The 14,278-nt window shown below is 36.0% G+C and overlaps 1 protein-coding gene across 2 annotated transcripts in view; it reads left to right on the top strand.

Annotated features, from left to right (window-relative positions):
• Positions 1-14,177, top strand: part of LOC106881039 (methionine-R-sulfoxide reductase B3, mitochondrial) — a 114,486-nt gene extending 100,309 nt beyond the window's left edge. For both annotated transcript variants that reach the window (XM_052966038.1, XM_014931240.2), the window contains exon 4: positions 13,657-14,177. In XM_052966038.1, coding sequence (XP_052821998.1) covers positions 13,657-13,805 — 149 coding nt within the window. In that variant the 3' untranslated portion in view covers positions 13,806-14,177. The remainder of the gene's footprint in view (positions 1-13,656) is intronic.
• The last annotated feature ends 101 nt before the right edge of the window (positions 14,178-14,278 follow it).

The raw sequence follows: 14,278 nt of genomic DNA on the forward strand, positions 1-14,278 counted from the left end.
ATATATATATATATATATACATATATACGATGAGCTTCTTTCAGTTTCCATCTACCAAATCCACTCAAAAGGCTTTGGTTGACCCGTGGCCATAGTAGAAGACACTTGCTCAAGGTGCCATGCAGTGGGACTGAACCCGGAACCATGTGGTTGGTAAGCAAGCTACTTACCACACAACCACTCTTTGTCGCAAGATTTAGTGGATTAGCAAAACTGGTACTGCAATATTTAGTTACAGTATCCTATGTTCTGAGTTCAATTCACCATGAAGTTGGCTTTGCCCTTCCTCTCTTCAGGGTTGATAAAATAAGAGCCAATATTTTACTGAATTTATTCAATCAACCACTGCCCTTCTCTGAATATTACTGGCCTAATTACCTACATAAAAAAAAGCTCTAATATTTGTTACAAGTCCAGTCGTATACTTGATTAAATTGCCTTGTATTATTTGATTCTGTCCATTTCCAATACTTTTACAAAATATATACTTACAAGCTCACTCACACTCATTCATTCAGAAACATACACACTCATTCGTTCACCTACTCTTTCATTCAGTTGCTTTGCTCATCATGCTTGCTTTTTCACTTGCTTATTCTGGTTCATTCAGTCAGTCAGTCAGTGATGACACACAGACACACTCATTTTGCTGTTTACATATATAGTTCTGTTCCCAATACTGCCAGTGTGTGTGTGTGTGTGGGGGGGGGTATGTATATATAACTTCTGTTCATCCTCTAATTCCTTATGTACTTTGTACTTCTATATGTAAACCATGTTGGCAAAATAACATAGTCTGCCATGGACACCTGTGCTTTGGTTCTTTCTTTCTTTTTCTTTTCTTCCTTTTTTTGTCACTTTTGCTATGAATTAAATTAATGAATTCAATGGGATACACCGTCTGCAAGTAGTTGGGTTCAGCATATTATCCTCCATTTTCTAATTGTTACACAAATTTTGGGTAAAACCTCCACTTTTACCCGCTCCCATTGATTGCACCTAGTATAGCACTAGTGTAGCAATAATTGGGTACCCTCCCAGCAGTATACTGGATAGATACTATCCCTTAGTGGGTTGAATCCCCAACCCCTAACTCTCTCACGTTATATATATATATATATATATATTCGTTTATATTTATATAAAGGACGTTATTACAGAAAATAATAACGCCACACAGTGGACTTCTCAGAATAACCACATTTAGTACCTAATGCGAGGAAAAAAAATATATATATATATACACACATATATATATGTATATATATATATATATATATATATATACATAGGCATTCTAGGATGTCAACTAGATTATACTATTATTATGCTCTAGGCTAGTATTGATCAATTTGTATTACGTAAGAAATTATATTGACATAGTTTAAAGCTTTATATATATATAGATCAAAACCTATTATATTTTATCCCTACTCATGATACATCAGTGTGTGTGTACTTGCTACTTGTACAGATATATCATATATATATATATAAACTCGTAGGAACTACCTAAATATAGTTATCACTCCACCATCACTACCATAACAATCACTGCTGCCAAACTGACCCAGCCCTATCAACTCTCACTATATGAGCCAAAATTGGAGTTAGAATAGAACAGTTCTGTTTCAGATCCTTTCTTAAGGTACTCAAGGACTCTGCTATATATGATTGTCACTTTTGTCTAGCAATTAAGGTATTTTGTATGCCAGTACTGTGACTGTATATGTGTTGCTTATAACCTCTAGGATCTTGTTGGTGTGTATGATGGTGATGCTGGTTGTTGTTGTTTAACCCTAGGCCAACCTTGATCAAGGAGGCCTATGGTAAAGGGTATTCCAGCTATCGCCATTCTGCCTTTTTCTAATGAATTGGAAATCCAATGCCACATTATTAATATCGATATTGGTGTGATGGAGGTGGTTCTGGATGTGTGAAGAAGACATCTTTTAATTCTTTCATTTCTTTTATAACAAAACCAGTTGTAATAATTCTCTTTTACAATTTCTGCTAATTGGTAGGAATATATTTTATAGCTGTATTCTCTTTCTTTCTCTAGATGTGTCTAATTTTGAAAAAAATATATATATAAAAGGAAATATAAAAGGAAATAAATCAATCAGTTGTTAAACAAAATCAATCAGTTATTTTATTGATCTGTTTGTAATGTTTGCTGTGAGTGTTAATTTTCTTTGTTGTCAACAATGATGGTCTGACTGTTCTACAAATGTAGATATTTACAAATGATTTGGAGAGCAACTTATTTGTTTCCTGCTTATAGTAAGAACTGAAGAATTTACCTGCCCACCTGATGCAATATGGTGGGGGGTACTAGAACAGGATTTGAAATCATGATGTTTCAAACTCTAATTTAGTGATCCATTCATGGAACATACTCAACTCACCACTCTTGTGTGTGTGTGTGTGTGTGTGTGTGTGTGTGTGCGTGCACAAGAAACTAAAATAACAAAGAAACAAGAAATTATGCTGGTAATCCTACAGAGGTTTTGAGCCTGTTGCTACGAGTTAAAGAAATAGTTATTAATTATATACAACCATTTATCGATTTTAATTATGAACTATACATCTTTATGCTACCTATTTTTAGCTAGATGCATTGAGTAAGCAAATATAAAATGAGTGTGTCAGAATGCAGTACAATACTGTTTAATAATTAGTATTTTGGGGAGAATGATATGTTCATGATATGTACAAGCCTTTGCTAACTGATGAGATTGATGTAGTTGTTATTTAATGAACCTCTGTTGTAGGGGAATTCATGGGTAGTGATGGAATTCAAGAATGTTGCTGCTTTGAGAAGGAAAGGTAGGGTGTAAAGTATTTATCACAGGGTTTAATGGGAGAGATGTAGTAAGGCTGACAATAGGAGAGACTGTTGGTACATTGATGGGGGTACTTTGGCAGGGGTGGGGCATAGCTTGCTAAGTTCAGAGGAGCAGAAACTTTTATAATAGGGAGAGAAAAGATTAGAGAGAGATAGTGGGGACAACAACATTTCTGTGAAATTTTTGTTTTAGTTTTTATGTTCTGGTCATAGATGGAAGGACAGTGCTCAATGCAATTTCAGAGCATTTGAGACTGGTAAAGAAAGAGGAACAGGAGTTATGCCGAAAGCTGGCCTGAACTCTTATAACAGAGTGCACTCTGCTAAAAGTATTCAAGGACCAAGAGGTAATGTTAAACTGGGCAAAGGATTAAGTCTACCACCCAAGAACAGGAATAGTCACTCTGGTGGGCTTCTACACAGTTTCTATTTTCTAAATTTCATTCACAAGGTGTGGTTGCCCTAAGGCTATAACAGAAGACGCTTGCCCAATATTCCATACTGTGGATTAGCCCTTTAGCACTTAAACCGACCATATCCAGCCAAAATATTCTACCTGTTTTATACACAAACTGGCCAGATCTGGCCTCTCACACCAACCCTACAATATCATTCTAAAAATTAACAGTTAGACCATCAAAATCTCAAGGCTACAAAATAATGCAGGATTAATTCAAAACAAAGTGAATAAATAAGAATTACTTTTGACAGAGTAATCTGAATACTAAAGGGTTAAAGCTGACACCACATAATAAAATAAACTTCCTAGCTGTACAGCCATGTTTGTAATATAAAGAGGGAGTCATTGATCCTTTTTTTTATAAGCCAGTATCCTAGCAACTCTACCAGCTGTGATACCAGATCTTAAAAGTAATATCCAGTTTGAAGTAAAGATGATGTTAGTTAGTCAGTCATTGACTTCACCACCCCATTTATGTGAAAGTCATCTATCAAAATATCAGTTTCACCTATGAGGGAACCTCCTTGTGGTCGTTTGGCTGACTAGAAATAGCAGCCAGGTCTCCCCTTTATCAGATCTTACCATCTTACACAAGGAACATAAGTTTGAAGAAAGAAAAAAGCAGGTAGAACAACCATGGCTGGAATGCCTTTGGCTATAGGTTTATTCTAGCTCAGCTGATGTGAGATGGAACAAAAAGCTATTTTCCATCTGTATATTTATTTGATGTTGCTTACTCTTTGGAATGTGCCAGTGGCACGTAAATAGCACCATTTGAGTGTGATTGTTATTAGCGTCACCTTACTGGCACTTGTGCTGGTGGCATGTGAAAAAAACATTCGTGCGAGGTCATTGCCAGTGCCACTGGACTGGCTTCTGTGCAGGTGGCACATAAAAAACACTATTTTGAGTGTGGCCAATACCAGTACCACCTGACTGGCCCTCGTGCCGGTAGCACTTAAAAGCACCCACTACACTCGGAGTGGTTGGCGTTAAGAAGGGCATCCAGCTGTAGAAACTCTGCCAGATCAGATTGGAGCCTGGTGCAGCCATCTGGTTCGCCAGTCCTCAGTCAAATCGTCCAACCCATGCTAGCATGGAAAGCGGACGTTAAAAGATGATGATAGTAATAAATTATTATTATTATTGCATGGCAGGAATAATAGAGTGGTATATCATACTTAGTTATGTCCTTTTATGTTCTGAGAAGGTCAATTTTGTATTGTCATTTTGGGATGAACAAAATAATTATCAGCCAATTACTGACATTGATCTAATTGTCTCTATCTTTCTCCAAAATTGGTGACCTTGTGCCTATACATAAGAAATCATTACTTTCTTTTCTTTGAAATATGTCATCTCATATTTCTACACCAGCTTTTCATTACAAACATTGATATGGTATGATTGCTTTATTCCCTCTTTAACATTTCTCACTGGCACTCCATCAGGATATCGGAGAATTGAAGTTCAATATTTGGACAAGATTTCTGGCACAAAAATTTCTTCAGATAAGGTAGAAAAGTAATATGATTACCTTTAAAAATATAACATTATATATTATACTATATAATGATTACCTTTTGCTATATATTATATATAATAATATATAATGATTACCTTTAGCTATATAATATTATATATAATAATATATAATGATTACCTTTAAAAATATAACATTATATATTATAATATATAATGATTACCTTTAAATATATAACATTATATATTATAATATATAATGATTACCTTTAAATATATAACATTATATATTATAATATATAATGATTACCTTTAAATATATAACATTAGGCTTTTCAAATGGAGTGAATCTCTTATTCAAAGACCAGCTTTGTTGCATTTGCGACATGCTGATTTTACGTGAGAATTTCATGAAAAACACACATCTCTTTGAGTATTCAGCCACTTCACATACTAATTCAATGAGCAGGTTGTCCAGTTGATGAAACAACTGGACACTTATACATCACATTTGATCTAAGAGTCTATCATAATGACCTGCAAGGCAGTTTTTCTACTAATAGTAATAATTCAGTTAGGAATCATTCAATAAACTATTCATCAGATTAAGAACATTATATTATAAACTTGTTTGTCAAGGATAATGGGTATTGTTGTTGCTTTGACTTAAGGCAGATCTTATTGAGCAGGCTTATGGTCTAAGGTGTTCCTGCCATGGTCATCATGCCTTTAAAAAAATTTTTTTTTTATCTGACTACATTAGCCAATGTGGAGGCGCAATGGCCCAGTGGTTAGGGCAGCGGACTCGCGGTCATAGGATCGTGGTTTCGATACCCAGACCGGGCGTTGTGAGTGTTTATTGATCAAAGACACCTAAAGCTCCACAAGGCTCCGGCAGGGGATGGTGGCGAACCCTGCTGTACTCTTTCACCACAACTTTCTCTCACTCTTACTTCCTGTTTCTGTTGTGCCTGTAATTCAAAGGGTCAGCCTTGTCACACTGTGTTTCGCTGAATATCCTTGAGAACTATGTTAAGGGTACACGTGTCTGTGGAGTGCTCAGCCACTTGCACGTTAATTTCACAAGCAGGCTGTTCCGTTGATCGGATCAACTAGAACCCTCGACGTTGTAAGCAACAGAGTGCCAACAACATTAGCCAATACTTCCTTTTTTACAGGCAATACCATCACATTTAAAATGTAATTGTGCTGTTGACAATGATAGTAACAGAGTTCATATCAGCAAAGGATGACTGGAAGTAACAAAGATGTTTGTGTGTTGTTTTAAATAGAATGGGATGAATGTAGAAAATTTGACAGAGTTAAGTGTGATTGTGGTAATGGTGAGATAACTTGGAGATATATTAATAGCATTGGAATCTTGATAGAGAAGAGATACAGAGGCCATGTGAAGCAAAAAGTAGTCTCAATTTAGTTACATGACCTTTTAAAAGTAACAGCTAAATTTCACTCGAATCACATCTTACTATCTTTAAAAAATGGAAGGACACAGTGGATGATGTAGTCTAGATAGATTGTGTCTGAAAATAAGATGGAATGCTTTAATTGTAGGTTTGCTTGATCAGAGCTGGCCCATGGCTGAACAAGCTATATTCTTTTCTACTCTAGGCATAAAGCCTAAAAATTTGGGGGAGGGAGCCAGTCGATTAGACCAACCCCAGTATGCAACTGGTACTTAATTTATCGACCCCAAAAGGATGAAAAGCAAAGTCAACCTTTGCAGAGTTTGAACTCAGAACATAAAGACAGACGAAATACCATTAAGCATTTCGCCTGGCATGCTAACATTTCTGCTAGCTCGCTGCCTTACAACCTATATTATAATAAGAGCAGTCTCTGTCTGATGTCACAAAACAAACTGGCTGTTTTAAGCTACATCTACCTGTGTTGCTTAAAAATATATATTTTGTGTTTGTGGAACATGTTAAATATATATTTCATGTTTATGTATTTTATTTTATCATCATAACCTAGTTAAGCTTGCTTGGATCTGCTCAACTCAATCATGTCACCCATGACAACTCCCTAGGACTTTATTCAATTAAAAATCATTACCACTAGACCACATAGATAGATTTGGAGAGACAACAACAGCTATACAAGGTGACAGATAGGGAAACAGCCTAAAGATATAGAACTATGCCATCCTGGATCAAACAGGGACTGCCTTTTGGCAATGCATAGCACCTGACAGATATTTGGCCAAGGGTTACAAGTGAAGCCTTGGGAAATAATAAAGTAGATTTGCAATCTTGGCAAATAAGTCATCCATTAACCAGTTATGCTGGACAGAGGAACCTCTGTGAGATCATTGGCCAGTATTGCTAAGGCCTTATGTGCACTATTGCTAATATCTGTAGACCCCCAAAAAGAAAGGTTTTGTTTTATAAAACAATTGTTTTCCTTCCAATTTGTGTTAGTTTCATTTCTTTTTGAATATATTAGCCATATTACAATGAAACTCAATGATATTTATTCTGTTTCAAAAACCACTGGCTGTGTATTATTAGTACAATAACAAACAGATGCTTGTGAAACTGGTTCTGAAGTCATTGCTGTAATCTATTGCAATTTTTTACTGACACCTGTTACATTTTATTTATCTTCTTTCACTGTTGTTTAGAATGTTTAAGATTTATTGACACACTATCCTGAAAATAACAAGAACACATGCAAACATAAATAGTTTTGGAAGGAGTTCTTACTCTATCCAAAACTTACTGATTATCTGTATTCAAGTATTTTTTTCTATTTTATAAAAATTCAAGGAAGATATATATCTTTGTCTTGCGAGTTACTTGGTGACCCCTGCTAGTGCTGGTGTGTCCACTCCACACTGTGAAGTGGTGGGTGTTTGGAAGGGCATCCAGCTGTAAAAACCATGCCAAAACAGGCCTTGCCAGTGCTGGTGCCCCATAAAAAACACTCAGTCCACTCTGTAAGGTGGTTGGTGTTAGGAAGGGCATCTAACCATAAAATCCCTGCCAAAACAGACAGTGAAGCCTGGTGCAGTCTTCTGCCTAGCCAACCCTGTCAAACCATCCAACCCATGCCAGCATGGAAAAGGGATGTTAAATGATGATGATGATATACATTAATCAAAGTATTATACATCCATTTCAGCCAATCTTACCAATAGATTTTGCACAGGGTATTAAATAACTGGATACTAGATAACTGCATGGTTAAGTAATACCAGGTGTTCTTCAGAGATGACAAGTATGAAAAAAAATATGCTTTTGTTAATTGTTTTAGGTGCCTATGTAGTCACAAGCAAACATAAACATTTTTTTAGCCCTCCCATCTTAACTCATCAGAACATCCAGAATGTGACAGTTGGAGGAAGAAAGGGCTGCATCAACACTGGGTTGGAACTCATTTTAAGCTGAGCTTGCTGAAGGACACAACATTCCACCTGGTCCACAAAGTGAGCCCATGACTTTGTGATCACAAAAGCTCATAGCCAAGTGGTTCAGATATGTGTATGTGTGTGTGTGTGTGTGTGTGTGATTAATAAGTTCATAACCCACGTGGTTGTTTGGGACACTATATATTCACAGCTTGGTGATCTTCATGTAGTTAAACTAGAACAAGTCACTTTGGAGGTGGAGAATTCTTCTCCAGAACAACATACTTTTGGTATGGTGTGAACTCAGTGCTCTAGGATTATAAAATCCTCATTAATGGTTTAGTACTATTTTTTGCTAAGAATGCAGAAATACCACTTTTCATGATAGACTTAGCCAAGGGGAGATGAGGGACACACACAGTACATCAATGATGTCTAACTATAAACTCTTAGACCCTTGGCTGTTAGGTTAGTATCCTATCAACTTGACTTGCTCTCAAACAGTAAAGCAAAACAGTAGAATCTAAAGAAATAGTGATGGACTGTATTGGCAAATAGTCAATTATAAAAATTGACATTACACTACTTAAAAATCCATAAATGTCCCGAGATAACTCAGTGCAGTAACTCAGTGCAGTTGGATGAATAAAAATATGAGTGCTGATCTATAGACTATTTACATTGCATAGTAAGAAATGGCCAGGTGGATTATGTCTTACTGGTTCTGACACAGTTTACTGTAAATAAGTGTACGTTGATAACATACTTCAGTAGCTCTGAAAGGATATTGACTGTTTAATGATTTTCTTAGAAAATTAGATTTTATCTCCTTTAAGCATTCAATTAAGTAAGCATTGCAAATGTGTGTAAATGTGGTGAGGGATAACAGATAATTGATTTATTCTACATCTATTTAAAATTCTTTAAATAGAAAATTTCTTTTATCTGAAATCATTTTTTTTTACAGTTTGTTAAATATTTGTAGCATTTTTCTTTTACTTATACATCATCACCATCATCATTATTTTACTTCCACTTTTCACACTGACATGGGTTGAACAGGTCCTTGTAGTCCAAGTCACATCCTTTCCTTGGAGGATTGAAGAACTGTGTTTTGCTCGTGCATCCCAGTTTGAACTTGATCTCATTTCTAACACCACCCACTTTATAAAATTTACTGAATGCATCTTATCATGGTGCCAGCACTAGAGAGGTGTTTGGCAAGACTAAACTGTCCTTTCTACTCCACGTTGTCTCCATTCATTCGCACTTTACAGTGTGTACTGGATTCATTTTATTGTGGCACCAGCACTAGAGAGATTACCATGCCTCCTGTCGGACTAATGAGTCTTCTTTACTCTACACCTTTTATACTTCCATAGTTTATATTAAGTACACTGTAAGGAGTTTTTAATATTTTTACATGCTTGGCTATTTTCTTGATAGTAACAAGAACCTATCTTCTTCCATACTTATTTATATCATAGTCATTGCGGCCTCTTAATTGTAGGTTTTATTTACATTTCTGGAGTTTCTTCTCTAAATCTTTTACAAATTCAAGTACAGAAGCTAGGCCATTGGCATACTCATGTTTCCATGGACAGCTAGTTTTAAAACTCCTCTGATATGGTTCTGAGACTATAATAATTAGCTAAGAACTAAGCCTTCATGGACATCTACCCGCATGCTAAATCTGCTGCTGAACTCATAGCTGACACTCAACTTGCTGGATCTTCCTCTGTACATGGCTTGTACAGTTCTCACAAGCCATTCATCTATCTTGAACTCTGTGAAAAGCCTTCTTGAATTTGATGGTCACTAGGTGTTGGGGCTTATTCAATCACCTACAGCTGTCACTCTAAGAAGATGGCATTGGTAGTACTTCTCCCTGGCACATATCTAAACTGGATTTCATCTAGGTTAATTGTGTTCCTAATCAATTGTGTTATATCTCTACAACTTTCATAATGTGATCCATTGATTTGATGCCTTTGTAGTTGCTTTTCTTCAATGCATGTTTGTAGCAGCTGAAGATGAAACTGTTACATCAGTTATTGAGCATGACTCCTCTCTGTATCATCTGATTGACTATTTAAAGTCATATCAGACAATACAACTTTGCATTTCAAATGACATCGTTTGGTACATTTGAGGAGATTGTTGAACATAGATTTACACTGATGTTCAAAGTTCAAGGGCAAGTCTATCACCTCATTGCTTCGCTGTTACCCAAAAATGAATGACCACAGTTCCTCCAAATTTACTTTATGAGTCATGCAGGACAACAAACCTGAAGGAGGTGTCAAGACTTCAGATGATGGGTGATGTTAGATGCAGTGCTGACTGCCACAAAGGAGAGTATATCCACTAACAGCTTTGCAGTGCATTCAAAAATCACATACCAACCCACCCCCATTTTTTCCTGACAGGTTAGGGCCTGGAATACTCCAAATGGACACATGACATGCTGCTTAGTCAAATTAGCCCATTATTTACTCCACAAATGTTTCGTTGTCAATGCTGCTCTTTCCTGTATCACCTGCTTCAACATAACTGTAATATATAAACAAACTATGCCATTTTAATCCCAAGCAACGCCGGGTATCTCTGCTAGTTACATATAGTAAAGAGCATCACTTTTAGTGTGTCAAAAATACTTGTGAAATAGTCTTCACCAATTAGTTCTCTTCTGCTCTTTATCTGTTCAGAATATTTGCAAAATAATGTACTTGTATTTTCTGAAGCCATATTATAAGGAAGCATTATCTACATTAAATTTTCCTTTTAATAAAGTATAGAACAAATCCTTCCTCTAAATTAAATAATAAATAAATCACAAAACTGCAATGTTATGTAATATTATATATAAAAAAGAAAACCATACAAATTCATCTAATTTAGAAACCTCCTAAAGGGAATTGTCATATGAAACCATTCTTAAGAGGGGAGGGACCATCATTTCTTTTAAATGAATCATTGCTATAAGTGGGTGGGTCAATATAGTGTGTGTGTGCAGCTGGCAGAAACGTTAGCATGCCGGGCGAAATGCTTATCGGTATTTTGTCTGCTGCTACGTTCTGAGTTCAAATTCCACCGAGGTCGACTTTGCCTTTCATCCTTTCGGGGGTCGATTAAATAAGTACCAGTTATGCACTGGGGTTGATATAATCAACTTAATCCATTTGTCTGTCCTTGTTTGTCCCTTCTGTGTGTAACCCCTTGTGGGTAGTAAAGAAATAACACACACACACACACACTCAATCTTTTAGGGTGTAGTGCATGTAAAAAGTAAGCTCTTGAAGTTGCCTTTTGGAAAAGGTATGAACATCATAGCTTTCTAATGATCCTGTACCTGTTTCTATCATGTCAGGGCTAGTATAAAGATAAAGAAATTGTGACAAAATTAGCTAGAGATCTGACAACTCTAAGTAGAGACTTGGCTCAGTACTTATTTGTGAAGGGTATATCAAACTTTTAAAATATCTTAATGTCTGAGATGCAAGTTCAATATACACATACAAATGTGTGTCGAGTGTTTCTTTTGAAGCATCAACACTGTTGAGGTCAACTGAATGAAAGATAGTACTGAGGGATACAAAAGTATGATAGAGGAACCAGGGCAAGTGCTTTGCTCAAAGTGTTGAATACATGGCTTCCCTGTCTGAAAAGAGAGACATGTGAGATCAAGGGATGAGGGGAATATGAGAGAGAGAGAAATAGGATAGAAGAAGAGTAAAGATAAATGGGTAGGTAAGTGAATGGGTGGAGTGAAAATAGTGACAAATGATTTGAGATTGAGTTGGATGCAGTGAGTGTCAGTTTGGAGAGAATGGGTCAAGGAGAAGGAGTTGGCAAGGTTATTAGATCTGTATGGTTTCTGGTCAATTTGTGTAGTTAAAGAAGTTTGCTTCATAATCATGTGATCTTGGGTTCAGTCCCATTGCATGGCACTTTGGGTAAGTGCCTTCTATAAAAGTCCCAGGCTGACTAAATCCTTGTGAATGGATTAGGTAGACAGAAACTGAAAGAAACCTGTTGTGTTTGTGTGTGTGACTACTGCCTAAAACCAGTGTTGGTTTATGTCCCCATAACTTAGCAGTTCAGCAAATGATACCAATAGAATAAGTACCAGGCTTTAAAAAAAAATCAGTAAACCCTTCAGAGTGGTGCCCCAGCATGGCTGCAGTCAAGTGACTGAAATAAGTAAGAGACAGATGACAGATAAAAACACTCTTAAAACCACATACAATAACAATTCAAACTTAGTTGATTCCCTGAGTTTGGAAACAGTTGCCTTTTTCATGTGTGAAATTTGAATTGAAACCAAAACAGACATTACAAACCAGAACCAGAATAACAGACTGAAATTACCTGATGACTTTCCCACTTCGATGCTGGTAACGAATTGACAGATAACAAATTGACCCAAAATTAATTGAATGGTGACAAATTGTGCAAGTGCATACACTTTAAATTTTTTTATATATACAGTTTTAGTTTCATTCTTATTTCTTTATCGCCCACAAGGGGCTAAACATAGAGGAGACAAACAAGGACCGACAAATGGATTAAGTCGATTACATCGACGCCAGTACATAACTGGTACTTAATTTATCGACCTCGAAAGGATGAAAAGCAAAGTCGATCATGGCGGAATTTGAACTCAGAACGTAGCGGCAGACGAAATACTGCTAAGCATTTTGTCTGGTGTGCTAACGTTTCTGCCAGCTCACCTACAGTTTTAGTTTCATTCTTATCAGAACTGTACATACAATTTAAAGTTTTTTTTTAATCAAAGTTGTAGTCACAAGTTTCATTAAAAAAAAGATTAAAATAAAGTAATAAATTCTTTATATTTTCATCAGTGTTTCATCTTTAATCATTCTTTATATTTTTAATGGATTTTATTTTTTTTAATGTTTCATTATGTCTTAATAATGCTTTATCTTTAATACTTTCTTTGCAATAAAGTTAGAACATTACAATATAATGATTTTATTTATTTTTTTTTTTTTAGTATTGCTCATTCTTTTTTTTTTACTCTTTTACTTGTTTCAGTCATTTGACTGCGGCCATGCTGGAGCACCGCCTTTAGTCGAGCAAATCGACCCCAGGACTTATTCTTTGGAAGCCTAGTACTTATTCTATCGGTCTCTTTTGCCGAACCACTAAGTTACAGGGACGTAAACACACCAGCATCGGTTGTCAAGCGATGGTGGGGGGACAAACACAGACACACAAACACACACATACACATATATATATATACACATATATACGACGGGCTTCTTTCAGTTTCCGTCTACCAAATCCACTCACAAGGCTTTGGTCGGCCCGAGGCTATAGTAGAAGACACTTGCCCAAGGTGCCACGCAGTGGGACTGAACCCGGAACCATGTGGTTGGTAAGCAAGCTACTTACCACACAGCCACTCCTGTGCCTGTACATTTTATGATTGTTTTGTTTTCTTATGTACTTTTCTTTCTCTCTTTGCAGGTATGCAACGTCTGGAGGTGATGTGTTCTGACTGTGGTGCTCATCTTGGCCATGTATTTGATGATGGACCTAAATCTAGAAAACAGACAGGACTCCGATACTGTGTCAACTCAGCTTCTCTGGGTTTCAAAAAACACACTACAGTTTAGCACCTCTGGGTTTCATGTCCATACTAACATCTCATCGAAGTTGAAAGTAACACCGTACCGTATCTTTAATTAAACTTTGATTGACAAACAAAAAAAAATACAAATAAAATGAAGAAAAAAAAATTTATATCATAAAATGTCATCGTTATTTCAAGTAGCAGCATGATTTTTTTTTAAATAAAAAAAAAAAAATTTTTTTTAATATAAATGCTGGCCTCTTTGTAGACAGACCCTGGCTATTTACAAATTATCATCCTAGCTGCTTTTATTCATCTACTAGCCTCTTTTGAATTTTATTTTGTTGCTATAAATTAGAGGGTCATGCTACGTATTTTCTTATTTCCCAAATAAAGTTTATATTGAACAACAATGTTTAAGAACTTTTATAGAATTATTTTTGCAGAGGATAACTAACATTGTTCATGTTAAGGTGACCTTATATATTTATAAACACAAACACACATGTGCATATA

This window comes from Octopus bimaculoides, chromosome 3, assembly GCF_001194135.2.
Source record: "Octopus bimaculoides isolate UCB-OBI-ISO-001 chromosome 3, ASM119413v2, whole genome shotgun sequence".
NCBI lineage: Eukaryota > Metazoa > Mollusca > Cephalopoda > Octopoda > Octopodidae > Octopus > Octopus bimaculoides.